Source organism: Astatotilapia calliptera, chromosome 23 (genome assembly GCF_900246225.1).
Source record: "Astatotilapia calliptera chromosome 23, fAstCal1.2, whole genome shotgun sequence".
NCBI lineage: Eukaryota > Metazoa > Chordata > Actinopteri > Cichliformes > Cichlidae > Astatotilapia > Astatotilapia calliptera.
Window position 1 is genome coordinate 43,321,694 of NC_039323.1, and position 20,384 is coordinate 43,342,077.

General features: G+C 40.9%; 2 protein-coding genes across 2 annotated transcripts; one reads left to right on the plus strand and one right to left on the minus strand.

Annotated features, from left to right (window-relative positions):
- The first annotated feature begins 2,170 nt into the window (after nucleotides 1-2,170).
- On the plus strand, nucleotides 2,171-12,705 carry LOC113015864 (uncharacterized). The gene is made up of 6 exons (XM_026158221.1): nucleotides 2,171-4,963; nucleotides 9,574-9,683; nucleotides 9,773-9,898; nucleotides 9,984-10,090; nucleotides 12,136-12,317; nucleotides 12,407-12,705. The coding sequence occupies exons 1-6, from the start codon at nucleotides 2,567-2,569 to the stop codon at nucleotides 12,557-12,559; spliced, it is 3,075 nt and encodes a 1,024-aa protein (XP_026014006.1). The 5' UTR covers nucleotides 2,171-2,566; the 3' UTR covers nucleotides 12,560-12,705.
- Nucleotides 12,706-16,640: 3,935 nt separating this feature from the next.
- urp2 (urotensin II-related peptide) lies at nucleotides 16,641-19,608 on the minus strand. The gene is made up of 5 exons (XM_026158255.1): nucleotides 19,208-19,608; nucleotides 18,596-18,919; nucleotides 18,033-18,067; nucleotides 17,268-17,424; nucleotides 16,641-16,975 (listed from the first exon to the last, which is right to left on the minus strand). The coding sequence occupies exons 1-5, from the start codon at nucleotides 19,302-19,304 to the stop codon at nucleotides 16,944-16,946; spliced, it is 645 nt and encodes a 214-aa protein (XP_026014040.1). The 5' UTR covers nucleotides 19,305-19,608; the 3' UTR covers nucleotides 16,641-16,943.
- Nucleotides 19,609-20,384: the final 776 nt, after the last annotated feature.

Consider the following 20,384-nt stretch of genomic DNA (forward strand, 5'->3'; position numbering starts at 1 on the left):
ATTTTTCAAGGGATCTTATATCTGTTTTCACTCTTATATGCTTTTCATACAAGTTTCACACAAGACAGATACAAACTTTATAAGATTTATATATATCTTTTCCATATGGGAAGCCATCTATGTCCACTGTGAGCGACCATCTTTGAACAGAGGCGGGGTTTACGACACCAACTCTCTGCCATCTATAATCCAGTTTTGAGATCCCTCCCCAGACGCCTTAACGCCCACTCACATCCTGGGCCATCTGACCTCAGGAAATCGCATGATAGGGTGGGGCCAGGTTTCACAATGAGCTCACCTGAAACTCTGGCTGATTGGGACCCACACCCAGTTTCACACCTTGGCTCAGGCGATTAGAGGATCATCAGGGGGTCCTTTTGTCCCTCTGTGGGGGGAAACTCCCACTAGCTTTATATCTGGGACTCTCCACCATTTGACCTTAGAACTGAAGAAACTTCTCGGATGAGAGGTGAAACGTCTTCAAGCAACTTAAAGAAGTCCAGACGCTTTTCTTTGCAAGCTCCTTTGACTACGATGACCTGGATGACTGAAAACCTTCACAGACACATTGATAAATAATTTATTTATCAATCTAAAAAAAAAAATAAGCATTTAGTCTGATTTGATGTTACAATTATAAAAGTGTTTGTGTTTTGATCTGAAGAGTGTGTAAATATCTGGTTTCAACTGTATATTTGATGATTGTCAGCACAGAGAGAGAGAGGAACAGAGAGGGAGAGAGAATGAGGACAGAACAGATGAACAAGAGCAGGTGAGACACACATGTTAGTCAAATGGTTGTTTACCAAAAGTATCACCGTATCACAGGTCCTCATGTATCTCGTGTTTCTTTTTAGGTTTGCTATTTTTCAAATTCTATATTTATTAAGTTCTGCAGGCTTGTTTGCACAACAAGGATAAATAATTATATAAACTTTTCTCAATCTAAACAGAGTTCTTTGGTAGAATTTAAAAAATAAGTGTAGTGCAGGTCTATGATGATTTTTAGTGCTACTATCATCTAGCTTTCTGGTTCTGTCTTGGTTAAGTCCTCAGTAGTCCTGATTTTGAACTGTTGTAGTCCTGTTTTAATTCCGGATCAGTTCTGGGTCTGGTTGAATTGGGGATTAGTCCTCGTGTCTTGATACAGCCCTGACTTTGTTCTGCCTCGCTGCTTAATTAAAAAACTAGTTTAAGGTGTCCTGCATATGATATATATTTTTCCCTCTATGAAGTCATTCTTTTTTGAACAAAACTCAAAACAGAGCCAATTAATCTTTCAGTCATTTCTTACCCCCCCCCCCCCCAAAAAAAAAAAAAAAAAAAAAAAATCCCACATGCATACTACCCTTTAGGGCTAAGCCCCGGGTGTTTCAAATGTCTGGCTCCGCCTCTGGTCTTGACAGTATTCTCATTTTTTGAAATCCTGTTTTTGAGTTTTTTATGAGCTGGAAGCCCAAATTATGTAATTAAATAAACATCTAAGTACTTGAAACCCTGAATCTATAATATATGAAAGTTTAACGTTTTGAATGGAATTAAGGAAATAAATGAACTTTTCCATGATATTCATATTTTTTGGAAAGGGTCTGTATATCTTTAGGCTCTTCCTTCTCTAACCTTCTTACTCAAAAACAACACACTTTTTCTTTTATTGGTTTCAGCTGAATTAAAACAAAAACATTTTTCTGTTTCACGTGTCTGTGAAGCTTCTCAGTCATCCAGGTCGTCGTAGTCTAAGGAGCTTGGAAAGAAAAGCATCTGGACTTATTCAAGTTTCTTTCATATCTTAATATCATCTATTAAAGATACTAAATGACTGATAGTATGACAAAATGAAGACAGCATTTAAACACGTTCATGTAGTAAACTGGGCTGAGAGTGCTTCAATAAAATAGTTCTGGTGAACCTGCACTGTACAAATAAAACTGAAGTTCACTAGATGTTGTATATATGGCTTTGTCTATCTACTGGAGGGTAGGTTTCGTAGATGTAGCTGTGATGTGTGGTTGAATGTGTTAAGAAACTCCAGATCAAATGGTGCTGGCCTCTGGGTGGCAGAGTTTAAGCTTGTGATCATGTGGGATCAGCCTTGGTTTAATCCCTTAGTGAGAGAGAGAGAGAGAGAAGAAAGCGAGGAGGCGAAACGTACTTATTGACGTGGAGCGGTGCCTGAGGCACAGTACTGATGAGAGAGCCCCATAACCATCTTACAGGGGAAATCTGGATTTTTCTTCTTGCTTTACTTTGGAACTTTGGAACCTCGTGTCACTCCTAGAGCTGTTACAGATGTCAAACTTTGGTAACCATCCATCTTTACTTTTTAGAATCTGGACTCGTCAGAAATCCTGTGAGACTGTATTCATTTGTTTTCTATCAGCGCTTTGATTTCCTCTGGGATTCAAGCTTAAAACTGGGAGTGTAAGTTTTACTCTTCATACCCATCTTTGAACTCTTCTAGAACGCCGGATCATTTTCACTAATTTTACATGTTATAAAGCTGCACATTCATCCTGCAAACTTGGACACTATCATTTCTTTCTAAATAAGTTGTGTTATTTTCCTAATGGCTCAATTAAGTTGTAGCCAAAGTCCAGACCTGCCAAATGGAGCCGTTGCCCACAGCCCACAAGGTATGTTTTCAGACCTGGATACCCACAGAATCAAAGACGACGCCGAGGAAGAAGAAGAAGATGATGATGATGATGAGGTGGAACTGGCAGAGGAGGTTGGGGAAGATGTTTTGATGGTTGCTGAAGCAGAACAAACTGAAGATGAAAGTAAAGAAGACAATGATTGGCAGAAAGGAGAGATTACACATGTGACCCTGTTATCAGATGGAGAAATAGGAGAGGGGGAGGATGAATGTGAAGTACTGGAAGAAGAGGTGAATGGAGAAATGGGAGCGGGAGATGGACATCAAGAAATAACCACCACACTGACAACAGACAAAGAATCTGAAGATACAAAGATGGCTGAAAGTCTCTCTCTTTCCCCTCTATTGGTTGTGGTTGAACCAGGGAAACGGCAAATATTAAACAGCAATGGAGATGATGAAAAAGAGGAGGAAAGTGAAGAAAACAAACAAGGGGGAGAAACAGCAAGCGCAGGAACAGATGTAAGGCAGGAAAACATGGACGAAGGCACCGACGATCACGTGTCCTGTCTTCAGGACGGAGGTACTTCTGTGTGGGAGTCAAGAATCGGTTCCAACACATGTACTGGTGACCGAGGCGAAACAGAAACTGCTACTTTGCCCACTGCTGGCAACATAACAGAGGTTAATCTGAACATAGAAGTGGCTCCTTTTTCTTCTGGAATAAATGAACAGGCCAGCATCCAAGCTTCAGCTCTGGGCACTGATCACACACCAGTCGATAGAAGTGTTACAGCTGAAGAGGTGGCCAATCAAACCTACCAATTAGATAATGAGAGTCAAAATGAAATAAAAAACAATGATGGAGAAGATCCCTCAGAATCCATAAAACAGGAGGTTGTTATTGATAATCTTACATGGCAATGCCAGGGAGTCCAGGAGTGTGTAAATCATGGCTCTGAGATCCCCGTGAGAGCAGGAACCAATCAAACGGCACAAGAACCAGAGCTGACGGCCCTAACCTCTGAAGAACAGCCACAGTCAGATGGAGACACTAAAGCTAAAAGGACTGAAGACATCACCCAGAAGGAGCAAGCAGAAGAGCAAGTTAACAACTTGGCAGAGATGGACGGGGGAGGAAAGAGTTCAGAAATGGAGGAAACGATAGCCAATAATGTTGCTGGAGAGTTAATGGGCCAAGAAGAGCACAGAGCAAGAAATGATCTAGAAATGCAAGAAGAAAAAGCTGCTAAGCTTGGAATACAAGCTATAACAGTTCCTCCAGAACCAGTGGGCCAGACTGGAGAAGAGGTACATACAGACACAAAGGACCAGGTGGAGGAAGCTTCTCTATCTGAGAAAGGCATCGAGGTGAAGCTCGACGGGACAGAAGGAGAGGACAAATCTGAGAAAAATGAATCCACAACAGAAGGAAGTGCTTTACAAGAGCATCCTTTGCAGCTCCTGAAAGAAGCAGACACAATTTGGAGAAACAACACAAAAGAACATCCACAGACAGAGATGCTTGTAGAATTTGAGACTGGAGGAGGAGCAGTAGAAGAGTCAATGGAAGGAGAAGTGGAGATGGCAGAAGAGCCAGTCACCGTTCTTGATGATGAGACTGAAACGATGGAGGAGAAGCCCAGTGAAAAATCAGAAGAAGTTCATCCTTTCACCATTATGAGCGGTTCTGATGATGCCACAGACAAGATAAAAGATGAAGATCACCAAGTGCTGCCAGGAGACGAGGCCATACTGGGTAAAGAGGACATGGAGACACAGGACATAAAGCTAAAAGTGCACAACAGTGAGGCAGAGGCAGATCTAAATGAGAGCATTAAAACACTGAAGCAAACAATGGAGAATGGGTTCTTGTGTCCTGAGCCACAAGGTCTTAGGAAAGACGAACTGGGGAAAGTAAAAGTGCTGTCACCCAGGAGAAAAGATAGAGACTGGATTAAAACAGATCAGCCAGAAGAAGAGACGACTGCTGCTGAAAGGAAGGACTGGAGTAAAGAGCTGAGGCACATCAAAAAAGAGTTCTGGGAGAATGAGTGGGGAAGGAAAGAATGGGTGGATAAAGAAACGTCAGCAGAAAAGATCAGTTCACCGAGGAAGGCGGATTGGATAAATGAGCTGAAGTCAGTTATCAAAGATGAATCGCTGCCCAAAAAGAAAGACGAGCAGGTGAAGAAAAAGAGAGTGGTGCTGCTGGAACATGGTTGCTCATATGTCCCTCAGCGGGAGGCGATGACTGCAGAGACGAGGGAAGAGATCAAGGTGACCTCCGACAGGAGAGCGGACAGTCCTGTGGTGGACAGTAAAACACTGGAGAACCAACCCTATGAAATCTCCCTGTATGTCAAGGTAATCAACTCTTCCATGGTTCCTTTGGCCTGTGATGAATGCCAGACGGATAGTTATTACTATTCTCATAGTGGGAATTTACAAAGAGCATTTTGTCATAATGAATAATGAATTAGTCTCTATGGAGAAGCTCATGATACAGCAAAGTGAAAGTGCACAGAAAATAAGCAGAGAAATATAAAGTTCTTGTGAGAACAGGGAGGACATTAGTACAAGAGAAAATCTGAAAATGAAAGGAAATATGATATGAATACACAAAAGAATTAGGAACAAGAAACACAGATAAAACTAATAAAGACTGATAAAACGTTATGAAATGTTAGCTTCATATATCAAAGACTTTTTCCATCCCACTCGCCATCAGGCCTCCGTCTGTGTTTGAACCTGATACAAACCTGAAGACGACTTCCTGAACATCAAGATCAGAGTATTGGCTCCATAAAATGTGACGAAAAAAACTTCAAGCTGTCCTGACTTAGAAAATAATTTTGATAAATATGAGACCTACGTTATAAAAATAAATTATTTGATTGTTTTTTTTTAATTATTGTAAAATATTCGATGCTTCTAAATACTTGTGCAAAAAAAAGTGAAAAATACCACATTCTTTGTAAGAGTCCCAGAATCTGCGACGGTAAATACCTCAGTCATAAAGAATATGCATTTATCTTCTTATTTGTTCTTATTATGTTTTTGGTAACCAATTTTATAAGATACTAAGCCATCAGTGAAATTAGCACAATTATAGCTTTTAATAATTTTCCATGTTACACCATTGTTAGTGAAAACTTCCTTAATTACACAAAAATATCAGTTAATAACAAATAAATCTACACAGAGACTAAACGACCTTTATTGTTAATATTTCACTGCCACATATGTTATAAATGCATTTGTCGTATTAAGTAGAATTTATGCTTAGATGTGTTTTTACAGTCTTTTTATGTGGTACAAAAAGGATCCTGATTTTTCCATGGCATTCTACTTTAGCATTAAACATACTGATTCACTGTCAGTGTAATTTATTGATATTTCATGTACTTCCAAAAATACAGTCAATTTGTCTACCCCAATCCAAGTTTATTTATAAAGCATTTTAAAATAGCCAGCACACGATCAAAGTGCTGTGCAGTAAATAAGTTAATAACAATAGAATAAAATAAAACACATAATACATAAAGATTTGACTTAAAACAGCCTTATATTTTTTTTAAAAAACCCAACAACATAAAACAACGTAGAATTAACTAAATAAAATAAAATAAAATAAAATAAAATAAAATAAACCAACACTGGATCTGCTACAGCAAAAGCACAATCAGGGGCAGCTGATCAGCTGACCTGAGAGAGCGGGTGGGTGTATAAGGCTGTAGCAGCTCAGAGAGATAGGATGGGGCGAGGCCATGGAGAGCTTTAAAAGCAAATGAAAGAATTTTAGAAATGAATCCTGAAAGAAATGGGCAGCCAGTGAAATGAAGCTAAAATAGAGGAAATGTGCTCAAACTTCAGACGAGCTGCAGCATTTTGCACCCTCGGTAAATGACTTCAGATCACAGTCCACTTTGACCCCCAGGTTTGTGACAGCTGGCTTAACATATTGGGTCAAGGTTTCTAAATACACATTGGGGGTCTCAGTGGGGCTACCAAACACCATCACCTCAGTCTCTTTATCACTGAATTTTAAAAAGTTAAGAGACATCCAAGCCTTAATTGAGACACTGAAGTAATGGCTGTGTGGAACATGAGCCTTTGTTCTGCAGAGGGACATAGATCTGACAGTCAGCACCATAGAAGTGAAACGCAATGCTGTGTTCTCTCATCAAACCAAGAGGAAGCAGATACAAAGAAAAGAGGCTGAGAGCTGAGCACAAACAAACACAACACTGGCAGTGACAGACGGCAGACACACACAATGTATAGAACCGATGTTTGCAGTGCAGCAGAGAGGGTTATAGAGCCCACGAAGGCTGTGACAGCAGCTCAGGTGATACCTGCTCAGTAAAGTGTGTGGAGATGTCACTGGTGTCTATAACTTGTTACCCACATGTAGTGTCACTGGTGCCTGAAACTTTGAGGCTGTAGCAGCTTCATCAGTATGTTAATCAAACTCTGACTTTAAACTGAGACGCTGAGAGTTTCCTGTTCCAGAGCAGCTGAATTAGTTCAATAAGCTCAACTTTGTGTGAGGACGCAAAGAGAGCCATGACCGGTGGAGCTCCACCACATTTCACCATAGGAAGAGCAGTGACTCCACTTTAACACAACATGCTGAATTAAATAAAAACTCTTTGAATAATTATTCAGTAACACTGAGAGAATGTAATTTTTCTATATATAGAATAAGATTATTTCTGGTTGTACTGGATAAAAATCTGTAATAAATATAGAGAAAAGTGCTTAAATGTTTCCCATTTCTAATCTCTTCTAATATTCAGCCTTCACTGACAGACGGTGCGTGTGACTGCTAGTGCTCATAGTTCCCTGAAAACAAATGCAGGGGGACTTTCCAAGTCTTTCGTTTTATCAGTAAATGTGCTGTAAGAAGTGCCTTTTACAGAGGTTAAATATTTCAATATAGTTTTGGGAGGTCGAGCCTGGTCTTGGCCCAGCACATTGCACACACTGTTTCAGTATTCACAGTGTTTGTTCACACAGTTGCCTGTTCAGGCCAGTGTTGCCCATTAGCTCAGCTGTCAGCTACCAGCTCATCTCCCTTCTCCTCCACGTCCCAGCATCCATGTTTGCTGTCACACTGGCCCGATCTAGACAGGATGAGCTGGGAAATGACCAGAGCCAAACTGAATCTGGTCTGAATTTGTGACCCATCCATGCCATGCAAGTGGAATCTGATTTAGATGAATTTCAGTGGATTTCCATGTTCAGACTCTGAATTTCAGACACAGAAGCCTTCAAAATGTTCTTTGATATCATGATTTACAACCTCAATCTGTGAACACATTTTAACCCGAGAACCTAGCATCACGAGAGTTAGAAGGATGGAGACTACGTATTCTGAGCTTGCTGCTTCATTGTAGGGTTGTTATCTTACTATATAAAGTGCCTGGAAGCAACTGAACTCAGGGGATGATTAATCCATGACTGCTGATCACTGCACACAAAATAGAAAACTAATATCTAATTGGAATTTTTGTAAAAATGTAAAATGTGAGTTTGGCAGAAATGTATGAATAAGCACAGATGTCTGTCAGCTGGTTCTCTCACACAAACTTGTTAGCTAAGCTTGCTTCCTGGAATAGAGCAATAAACTTAAACGGCTGCCTGTAAGAGTCACTGTTATTATTAATGTGGCAGAACCACAGCCACAGTTGGGTGTCAGACACTGGACAGGAAAAACAAACTGAACAAGAGCTGAGCTCTCTCACAGTGAACATCAACAATCTGCAAAAATGAACAACAAGAGTGACCAAACTGGAGCACCACCCCAGGACCGTGACAGACAAACAGCAAGTGAAAAAGCTAATCTTGATCTGCTTATCTCATCCCATTAAGACAGTGCTGTTCTAATCCATCGCCATGGTAACCCACATTACTTAATGCATGTAATTTTAAATGAGATTTGAAAAAGATTCAAAGTACATGAAGCTTGCACTTCTGTGACCATTGTGTGCTCTGTGCTCTGGTTCAACAGCATCCTGAGAATAACTTTCATTACCTGAGAGATTTAGCACAAATACCCGAGCGTCGGCCGCGTCCACGTAACAAGCTTGTTCAAACAAAGCCTTCCTTTGTCACGGGCCCTGTGGGCAGCACAGATGGAGGTAGATACAAATATTATGTAGAAGTTCAGGTTTCCTTCTCTGTGGTCTAGAAAAGCTGTAAATCCTCACATCTGAGGATTTCTTTAAAACAGCACGATCATGAAAATCTTAAAATAAGCATTTTACTTTCAACTTATGCTGAAACACAGTTTCTGCTTTTGTTTGTAAAAGAGTACAGAATGAAATAGTCTGAATAGTGCTGGTGTGCTATGTTAATCTCAGCAGTCTCGCTGGGTAAGCTGATTATCCTCCTGTTTGTTACTGAGAGCTCAGAGCTGTTGCAGCAACATTCAGTATGAATTCTTTACTCACAGGAAAACTGTTTTACACAACACTCATAGCGCAAAGATGAAGCACGTTGCTTATAAAAGTTATTGATCACGTTACTCTTTACATTACTCCTCTGCGAGATCATTTTTTTAGAATTTCTTTCCAGTATTGGATCTCTAACAGTGACCATACTGAGATATTTATCCCAATTCAGCTAATAATAGGACACAGACACATTTTAGTTGTGTTAGATTCACCTGAACTTCAACAGATAGCTGATGTGCGTGTGTATTCACATGGGAGAGAAACAGGAATTATCATGCAGAGGATATTCTCCTGTACATCTCTGTTAAACACAGAGTCCAGATTTATTCAGTCAAATTAATTATAATATGAGAAAAGAGATGTAAGATCTACACTTACACCGTATCGTTCTTTTGGGGTTTTATTTCTTTATTTCCTTCATCCACCCATTTGTTCTGCTGTTCATAAGTGAAGCACTACAGTTTTTATCCATAGATCACCTGCAGGACACGTGATGACTGGTCTTTGTGTGTGTAGGCAGGAAGTGATGGACAGAGCATCGGAAACTGTCCTTTCTCTCAGAGACTCTTTATGATCCTGTGGCTAAAAGGAGTCATTTTTAATGTCACCACAGTCGACCTCAAGCGGTAACATGGTGCAGACGCATACACGTATTCATACAGTGACTATGATACACATGAGAGTGACCACATGCGCCTGACTTTTGGGTTATCAGGAAGCCGGCTGACCTCCACAACCTTGCTCCAGGAACCAACCCTCCTTTTGTGACCTTTAATGGTGAAGTCAAGGTTGATGTCAACAAGATAGAAGAATTCTTGGAGGAGAAACTGACTCCACCCCGGTATGCAAGCACACATTGAAAGACATGTGTTTGCGATGGGAAGCCGTGTTGAGGTTAATTTCAAATTTCTCCATTTTGTCTCCAGATATCCCAGACTGGCTCCCAAACATCCAGAAGCTAACACAGCTGGCATCGACATCTTTGCCAAATTCTCAGCGTACATCAAAAACTCAAGAAAAGACACAACAGATGGTAAGAAGGGACACAGTTAGGTTGGAAACATGTATTCAAGAAAGTTAGTAAGGTGTGTGTGTGGTTTGTTTGTGACTGCAGCATAAAAAAACGCCTTGGCTGCATTTTTAGGTAAACAGCTGCAAAAAGCTTTGTTTGCATAACTCAGTGACTTTTTTGAAGAAGTAACTATATAATTAACTGCCCAACATTGGTCATTGTTTACTGTATTTTACAGACAGAGTTACAGACTCTCTCCCAGACCACAGACTCAGAATACAAGTCAGAGCTTTATATAAAAAAAAAGAAGAAAGTTGGAGTTGAAGTTATTTTTCCTTCCAACAGTGTTAACATGCTACAGGTCAGGAACAAGATTTTTTTAAGTTTTCATTGTAAGTGGGCTAAAGCAGTTCATTAAAAGTCGTCTAACATAAATGCTGTAATTTGATTACTTTAATAAACATGTGACTTGGATGGACTGGATGCTGGCGTGACCACAGTGCACACGTCTGCTGTTGCTCACAGTGGTCCAAGGGACGCTCAGGGAGTTTGTGTGAGGGAACATTGGTCATGGCCATGCAGTGTTATACAGATGTTAAACTATATTAAACTATAGAAGATGGAATACGCAGACTTTTCCTCGTTTTATATTGGAAAATTGAAACTATTTAAACTAAAGCTGTTTTCCCATGCCGTACCTCTGTGGGGAAACCCTCACCATAACTTACTCTTTTTCTTCTTGAATAATCAGGCTCAATCTCAGGTGACAGAGCTCATGGTATCACCTGAACAGAAAGCTCTCAGATTGTTGACTCACTTGTGCTTCTCAGGATATTTAAGAGTAGAATGGGAGGCAGAGGCTGTTTTGTGGAATCAGCTCCCAGTTTGGATTCAGGAGACAGACGCCCTTTTAAGATGAGCTTAAGACTTAAAACTCTCCTTTGTGATAAAGCATATTGTTGGGAGGGTAGCTCAGGTGACCCTCAAAGACCCTTAAAGTAATCATGTATTTTTTGAAAAACAGTATTCAATATGTTTAAACTATAAATGATTTGCAAAAAAACCCAAACAAACCTGCAAATATTTGCATTTTATTAAAAGTCTTTTGGAAATGGTGAATACTGGTGTGTAAATAAGGAGCTGGTTGTTGTGGAAAACATCAGTGTTTGTTCAGATAGTTCATCCTGTCAATCACATCAGCGTGTGATTGACAGGATGTCATGTCATCCTCATCCCCATGTCATCCTCAGACCTGACATGGGCTGCCCACATTCAGGTCCAGACCAAAAAGGCTAGGCAGCGCCTGTATCACCTACGACAACTGAGGAAGTTCAGGGTCTCTCCAAAGATCCTCAGGATTTTCTATACAGGCGCTGTGGAGAGCATCCTCACACAGAACATGACATCGTGGTTTGGGAACAGCTGTGTGAAGGACCAAAAAGCTCTCCAGAGAGTGATCCGTACAGCAGAACGCTGCTGCAGGATTGCTCTCCCCCCGCTTCAGGACACCTACACCAGGAGATGCCGGACTAGAGCAGATACTGAAGGACCCGTCCCATCCTGGCAACAAACTGTTCCAACTTCTGCAATCTGGTAGAAGGTTCCGCATCTTCCGGGCAAGGACAGAGAGACTCAAGAGGAGCTTCTATCCCCAAGCCATCCGTGCCCTAAACACACACACCCGCCCTCTCACATCATCTATAATTGACTGAGACAGGACTCTTCCAGACACTAAACCAAGGCACAATGTACATTTCAATTCCTTTAATTTTAAATATGTTTATATTGTCTATCCTGTAAAATAGTCAGATGTCTATTCATATTAATGTACAGAATTCACCTGCTTGCTGCTACTACTGCACATTCACCCAATGTACATACTATATGTAGATATATATAATGTTTTTCCTCTACACCCCCCCCCCCCCCCCAATTTTTTTGCACATGTCGAGGAGCGTGTCAGGCTACATTTCACTGTGTGTTATACTTGTATAACTATGCATGTGACAAATAAAGAACCTTGAACTTGAACTTGAACTTGAACTTCTCTCCCTCTGACTTTGTAGCCTTACAGAAAGCTTTGTTGAAGTCTCTTCAGCGCCTTGATGACTTCCTAAGGACTCCCCTGTCTGCAGAGATTGATGCTGATGTCTTAGGAGATGTGCCAGAGTCAACTAGGAGCTTCCTAGATGGGCCAGAGCTCACCTTGGCTGACTGCAACCTGCTGCCCAAACTCCACATTCTAAAGGTCTGCAGCTTATTCAGGTTGCTAGAACGTTTACATGAGCTCGATCAGAAGGACCCATTGTTGGTTATTTTCTATGCCTTTTTTCTCAGGTTGTAGCAAAGAAATATCGTGGCTTTGAGATTCCTCGGGAGATGACCTGCGTGTGGCGGTATTTGAACCGTGCCTACCAGAGAGAGGAGTTCACCGGCACCTGTCCTGCTGAGAGGGAGATTGAGTTTGCCTATTTGCATGTTGCAAAATGAATTAAACAAAATGTAGGGCAGCGTATAAATCAAGGAAATCAAGAAATATGTAAAGAACATAAGGAAAACTAGTAAAGAGGAAAGCACTAACACACGGGTCTGTGTGTGTGTGTGTGTGTGTGTGTGTGTGTGTGTGTGTGTGTGTGTGTGTGTGTGTGTGTCATCTCTATCTTGACCATTTTAAAAATGATGACAACACAACTACTTCACTTTTCAGATAATGGCAGGACCGTGTCACTGCAACACTGACTCTGACCGTTGTATACACACACACACACACACACACACACACACACACACACACGGACACACACACACACAGCGAGAGAGTGAGAGACGCAGTCTCAAAGACAACAATTATCGCAGCCTTGACTTTGTGATCAATAACAACACTCAGTTTATAGGAAATCAAAATGATTTTTTCATCTTTTATTCTATTTAAAGTGAAAATGTTAATGATGTTCATTTCACACACCATTAAAATCCCAACATGGAAAGATCTTATTTTTCCAGTGTGATGTGTTTACTCCTTAGCTAGTGATTCAGTTCTATCACTGCTGATTTATAATCACTGCTCATGATCTACTTCGTGATAATAGAAAATGAAAACATAAAGCATTTGTTAGGTAGTAAAGAGCACAGTGTGTCTCAACAAAACAGATCAATAACACACTGATGTGTGCTCATGCAGTGGGACTGTTTAGTGTAATAATCTTGGAAATACTTTGAATCTTACGCTTGTCACTAGCTGTGTGTGGCCGTGCTTTGATTCTGGATTTGTCTACTGTAAATGTGTTTTTGATGGATGCAGATCACAGTTCACTCTGATTCAGCCGTGCTTGTCCCAGTATTAGAATCACTTTGTTCTTCATGTACATGCTCAGTGCTAGAATTAAACTGATTGGATCACTTTGTGGACTTTCTTTGCCTTTGCTGTCTGTGTTGCAGCCCTTCTATGTAAGGTATACATGAATGTAATTAAAGTGAAAACATTTCCTGAAGGCAGATCTGACGGTGCATTGTTAGAATGGTGAGGAGACTAAAAGCAGTCAGCATTCAGAATAGTATTATGGTCTGTACAAGGGCAGAATCTCCAGGGGGGTCAGGGGGGTTATGACCCCCCCCCCCCCCCCCCCCCAATAATCAGACCCAACCAATATAACCCCCCCAATAAAATTATGAATATTCTTGCATAAATAGGCTGTTGCTTTTCTTTATTCATTTCAGGTATTACCAGCAAAATAGTCCCATGTTTACCATCTGGGAATTTACCCAGATTTATTTATTTATTTAAACGGAGATCCAGAGACCCCCTAACCTCCTAACCCCTAACCCCCCAATGTTCAGCACAAAGTTACTCTAAAGTTATCTTTCTAGTAGTATGTCGATTTTTGTTGTATTATGACATCCAGAAAGTATCGCAAATAATTTTATTTTATGACATCAAACTGTATGCCAAGAGTGAACAAGACATCAGTGCACTGATCTACACCACCAAGATCTACTGCAATAACACTGGAATGCTATTCGGACTAGAGAAATGTAGTCGGATAACAACAAAGGACAGCTCGAGGAAATCCAAGACAGGAACTTGGGAACAACAGGCAAATAGAAACCATGAAGAGACTGCTGGGAAAGCTGCAAGCTGCAGAGGGTCAGGCAAGTCCTGTGGAGTCAGATGAACGGTGGGATGTCACGGTTCTGGGTCAGTTCTGACGCAGCATTTTGAGTTGTCATTGTTTATTTTTTTGCATTATGGATTATTTTCTTATTCTCTGGTGCTTTATTATTATAAATATATATGTCTTATTCTTGGTGAGGGATTAGTTCTTCGGTTGTGTCATATGTTTAGTATAGTTTGAGTTCCATGTCTTATATTCTTTCTGTCTGCCTCTCAGTGTCAAGTCTGCGTTTTTGTGATTTGTGTGTTGTTTCCTGTTTTATTTTGAAGGATTGTGTCTTATGTCAGTGTGTCCAGCTTCGCTCCCCCTGTCTCGTTAGTCTAATTTCTCCCAGCTGTGTCTCCCTCCTGTTGCCCATTCCCTGATTACCGCCTTGTGTATATAAGCCCTGTGTTTTCCTGTGCTTTCCTCTGTTCTCTGTTGCATTGTACCCTCAGAGCCTGCCTGTGTGTTCCAGTTTGTGTTTTCACGGTTTGGTTTCTTTTTTTGTTTGGTGCCAGCAATAAAACTGAGGTTCTCAGTTACATTTATGTCTCCAAGTCCTGCATTTGGATGCTCATCTCCGCCTGCCCGCACACAGAGCCCTGACAGAACGACGAGACCAGGATGGATCCAGCGGACTCACTTTTAGCTTCAGTGGGGGAGTATCACCGGCGTGGAAACCAAAAATAGAGAGGGCATAGCCTAATGAAACAGGAAAAGACTGCCGTGTAATGCCTTTATTTCAACAAAGTAACTGTATTCTGAATACCACCTTTTTAAACGGTAACTGTAACGGAATAGTTACTCATATTTTGTATTTTAAATGCGTAACGGCGGTACGTGTACTCCGTTACTCCCCAACACTGCATATATACAGTTTAGTGCCCAGCAACATGGTTCATAAAATAAATCACGTTTGTAGTTGCTGTCCTGTGAGGACCACTTATCTCTGAAAAACTAGTGAGCTCAGAAATACAGGCCTTCATTTAGATTTTTTAAAGCACATTAAGTAAGTTAATAATTAAAAAAATCAGCTGAATTAAAGGCTTGAGCAAACGCTTTAACTGTAAATATCTACAGGGGATTAAAAATATGAATGAAAATGAATTTGGAGCTGCTGGTTAAAGACAGTACATTCAGATAATCTCATAGATGTTAATAAGTACTGCTGAGCCTGCATTTTATTAGATCAGATATGATTAGAGCTGCCATCCCCTCTCTATCGTAATCAGAGCTTTCCTTGTTAATGTACTAAAATTTATTAACGGCTTTTTTATTCTCCATCTTCTCTTCATCCCACATGTTAGCCAAAGTAGGTACAAAGAGGAGACTCGTATTACGCTGACAAACCACTGAGGCTCTTTTACTTGCTAATGCTAGCTGTATATGAAGCGCAGATAGTAAGTGATCTCAGAACAGTGAAAGGTCAGTCAGTGGTCGCTTGTGCCACATGCTGGTCTCTAATCAGTTTATAGTCAAAGGCCAGTGGTTTATCCACAATGCTTACGCACAAACCATCAGAAAAACCTCCTGGCCTCTCACCTTGCCCACTAAAGTAATTGACTGACACACCTTCAAAACAGCAAGGGTTGCATTCCCTTATGAAATTTAAGCAAGGGCAGCAGACTGTAGCTAACTGTGGCCACAAGAAGGCAGCAGTGTAAAGGCTGGATGCACAAATTATTGCCATGCGAGGATAGACTATTTTTAGATATTTTCCTGCTACATCACTGCTACAGTCCACAACCTAACCACTGTCCATGTCCATCATGTGCTCAAACAGTGGTGTGATGTTTGATATAATAGCCTGCTCTTGGTCCTGTGCTAGACTTTTGACTTTCCAAAGCAGTGTATGCTTGAATCATTGTGGTAAATAAAAATAGACAAAATGATTGTGATTGCAAGGTCAAGCACATTTAACACAGAGACTTGTATATAATCACCAGCTGGATGACAATGACGCTGACTTCTGCAGAAACCCTTTGAATGAAGTGACCCAGAATTTACATACCCGGACACCAAATACTCACAGTCCAGTTTCCCCAGAAACGCCCGGTTGAAGAATTCACTGCTGGTCTGGACATAGGCTGGTTTGACTACTGAGGCTAGCTGGTGTCACTCATCAAATACTATTAACTCTGATGATGATTTAGTGTCAGATTGCAACATACTGCTGCTGAAGCTGTATCTAAATAAAGTACTGTATTTGATCTCAGCTCAACAACCAGTGTTACAAAATCCTTTAAATACAAACTGTGTAATCAAAGAAAAACCACAAAGTGAAGTTACTGTTTCAGATCTCTGACTGTAGGAAATAAAATGGCAGCCTTTGTCATCACAGTCAGTATTTGCTATGCAAATGATAAACTTTATTTAAAATATGGCACACACATTGAAAAACTGACGCGTGTCTGTCTTATAAAGGAGCGTAAGGGTTAACAAGTGTGTGTGTCTTGACCAAGGGTGCACAAGGTTTGTTTTGACTGGTCTGTCTTGTTAGTTGATGCATGAATGAAAAGGTCCAAGGCTGGCGCCGGCCTGGTTCGGCACGAAGATCTTTCTGTTGTCATAGCCACAGTTTCTTAGCACTCAAAAGTCAGGCAGGAGATACAGAAGAGGATGGAGGCTGAATAAAAAATGGAGACGCATACTTGGGTAGATGGAAGGATGAGCGAAAGGAAGAAGATGAGACACAAAAGTGAGCCGCGGCTGGAAAGCTGTCATTTCTGAGAGCAATACTTCCAGAAACACACTGTGGAAGAAGCAAAGAAGGAACACGTGGTTATAAATCAGTCTGAAGACATGCTGGTGAAAAAGCTGTGACAACACCTCAAAGAGCAATGATAAATTCATGCACACTAAAAATTGCACACGTAATTATGCACTCCAGTCCCCAAGAACTGCCGCTCTGCAAATGTGCTGCATTAATCAAAGCTGAATGAGAGCAGCTTGGCTTAATACATAAATAGGTTTGACCTGTTTATTATTATGGTCTGTCAACCAAATACACCACCTGTCAGAAGATATATACTAACTTTGCTCACCTCTTTTGTTGGTCTTCTTGGTCTGTGGTGGGAAGGACTTCCTAAAGTTTCGACCAGTCAGGCTTGGGATGACGTCTGCACTGGCTTTGGATGCAGTGCTGTCAAGTAACACTGGGCACGCAGTGGTGGGATTCACCGCTCCTTCAGCAGCAGTGAGCTTCCATCACAACGGTAACAAAAAGATTAAACTGGCTGTCAGCAATCAAAGCACGAGTCATCAACGAGATACTTTCCTTCTCCCCCCTTTTAAGAATGCAACCACACAAACATCATTGGCTGTTTTACACTCCTATACGTGGAAATTGTTACATAGTGGCTTTGCTTGGATTTCAAGACATCCTCGTTTCTGCACCCTGTCACACTCTGGTTCATTTAATCCTTTGGTCAAAGTTCTTTATTGCTGGATTTAAGAAGTCATGTTCAAAATGCAACCAGCACTTCATTAGAACTGCCCACCTTTGGGACAAAGACCAGTGTTTTGAATAAAACTAAACAACAAGCCAGTTTTCTCTTCAGATAGACTATTAACCTGCAAGCAACCAAAGACTACTCAAGCAAGTGAATAATGCAGGGAGCACAAAATTCTCATTTCTTGTCAGCCAATTCACGTATCTGTTTTCTTTATGTCTAATTTGAATGCAGTTATTTTGCATGTTTCTAATCTGACTGACCACTTGAACCGCTTCAGACTGCGGGCCCTACTAAGTGACATTTGTTCATACATTCATGCAGCACTCAGATCTTTAGACTTTGGGTCTAACTTACCACTTTCTCTTTCCCCCCGGCATTTCTGCTGCTTACTGAAATGAAAAACAAAACAAAAATGTCAGGAAAGCAGAGGTCACTTCTTGGTTTAGGCCAAGCCTGTAAATACTGTGCAGTCCTGTGTCTCTCCAGACATTACCTAAGGAGCTGCATGTTTGAGTTAGTCTGATGTTAAATAGTCTTTAATGCAGCGACTCGTAAGTACAAAGTGTTTTGAAATGAACTAATATTTTTCTAGTCTAGTCAGAGTACTCAAAGAACTTTAAAAAACATATTCACAAAGGCATATTCATTCATTCTGGTGGAGACATCGAGGTACATGGGGAGGGGCAGGTGATTGACTGATGCTCTGATTATCTGATCTCCTCCTTCGTGCTGTGATAAAGGCCAATGGTAGAAAATATCCCAGATACAGTGTCTTAATGTGGGAGAGATATTCTTTATGTTGAGACCTTTCTCTTGGCGTTTTCTTTCTGCTAATGCTGGAACCTTAAAGAGTAATACATTTTATAATACAATGAAGAAGGAAATGCATAAAAAAGTTAAAAGAAGAGTGGTATTACCTCGTGGCATGATGGTAAGCTGTGAGCTCCGGGTTCTGTTAAATGCCCGGTGAAATTCCTCCAGGGCTGAGATCATCTTCTGCAGCTTGGCTTGTGTACCAGGACCAGCTGTGTTGCTGTTGACCACTGGTTGCTTGGACTTGGTGTCTGCAATAGTTCTTGTGGCAGTTCGGTCAGTGGTTTGTGCTGTACCATCATGTTGAGCTGCTGTGCTTTTGAGGAGCCAGTGCTTCAGGTATTGGTTTGAATTGAATGCTAAGGTCTTCTGTGGAACAGCTGAGACATGAAAAAGACTACGAAGGGAACGTGGTTGTTTCACAAAGCCTACAAAACAAATAACAATAAAGCGATTAGGCTGGCTTTTCCATGAAGAGCGTGCACAGAAAGACAAGAAGCTGCTATTCGGTTCCAGCCATCATACACCTTCTTTTGAAACGATTGATGCAAAGACCGAGGCTGAAGACTGAATGACTTTTTTAAAAACTGTGACATGCTTTAAATGAAAGCACAGTTTTTTTAAACACAAACAAACCTTTAACCAGTAACTCTTCAAGAATAAGGAAATGCCGGCTATGAGAATTAGGCGGTCTTGTATTATTAACATTTTTTTACCTCTTTCATCAGCTGCTGCTTCCACTTGCATCCCTAGAATCATCAGAACGTGCAGGATGAACGCCATCCCCATCAAAGCTGTTGCTCTGTTTAGCATTGTGGCTTTAGTTGAAAAAGAAGAAAAGATGATGCTCAGGCCTGAAGTCTATATGAATTTACTTTTTCTGAAAGTTTCAAACTTGGACTAAGAATCTTTTTCCCACAGTGTTTTTGTTCTACAAGTTCTCAGTCTGTATTGTTTCTCCTGATGCTCAAATTATCCATCCAAAAAATGAGCTCTGGAGATTTTCTGGGTTCTTTTAGTGACTTGTCTATGGAGAGTCTGTCGTTTCCAGTTTACTCAAAGAGATAATCAGCGTTATCTTCAGGTGTGATACTACACCTAAATTGGTATTTGTCAATTAAATCTCTGCAGCTTCTCTAAAAAACCTACAGTTCAGCATCAGTTTCATCTGTGAAACAGAGAAAGTCTTTCTTTTCATAATCCATGGATGCACCTCTCAAAGAAGGCTTGTCAAGAGTGTGTTGCTTTTTCGGACACAGTCAGCGTACCTCGCTTTTATAATCCTTGGTTTGTCCCAGAGCGTCAGACTGATTTCTCAGCATCAACCAATGAGACCTGAAAGGCCACGTAGCCCAGCCCTTCCTCCTCGATGGGTCGGTGACATTTGGAGAGTGTGGCGGCAAGCTTTGTGTGTTTGGTGTCAGCTGTATTGTTTTGTGAATCTGGTGTCTGTGTGTGTGTGCTTAGGCTTGTGTTTAATATGTGTGTCTTGTGTATGTGGACATGGCTGTATAAGCAGTGATAAGGTAGTTCTTAATATGTTTGCTCAGGGGCCACAGAAAAAGAAAAGCATTCTGACGCATGAGGGCTTGGAGCCTCCGACTGCACACACACACACACACACACACACACACACACACACACACACACACACACACACACACACACACACACACATGAATACACTAGAAACTCACATACACATACAAATGAACTTGGAAGAATAGTGAAAACCACACACAGACTCTGAAAACAAGCGGGATGCACATCAAAGTGCACATGAAGGCTGGGAATTCATGTCCAAAAAGGGCTTTTCAGTTGTTGCTCATTGGAATGACTAAACCTTCAGACAGAAAGCTGACACCTTAGTGATAGCTACAAATATACACCCGT

What these genes read in the sequence shown, in the direction of transcription:
- LOC113015864 (XM_026158221.1), top strand. Translation starts at nt 2,567, where the DNA reads ATGGCTCAATTAAGTTGTAGCCAAAGTCCAGACCTGCCAAATGGAGCC. An exon ending in AAATCTCCCTGTATGTCAAG is followed by an intron (nt 4,964 to 9,573) that starts GTAATCAACTCT and finishes TTGTGTGTGTAG; the next exon opens with GCAGGAAGTGATGGACAGAG. An exon ending in ACCACAGTCGACCTCAAGCG is followed by an intron (nt 9,684 to 9,772) that starts GTAACATGGTGC and finishes TTGGGTTATCAG; the next exon opens with GAAGCCGGCTGACCTCCACA.
- urp2 (XM_026158255.1), bottom strand. Translation starts at nt 19,304, where the DNA reads ATGCTAAACAGAGCAACAGCTTTGATGGGGATGGCGTTCATCCTGCAC. An exon ending in AGCAGCAGCTGATGAAAGAG is followed by an intron (nt 18,920 to 19,207) that starts GTAAAAAAATGT and finishes TTTGTTTTGTAG; the next exon opens with GCTTTGTGAAACAACCACGT. An exon ending in CAAGAAGACCAACAAAAGAG is followed by an intron (nt 16,976 to 17,267) that starts GTGAGCAAAGTT and finishes CTTCTTCCACAG; the next exon opens with TGTGTTTCTGGAAGTATTGC.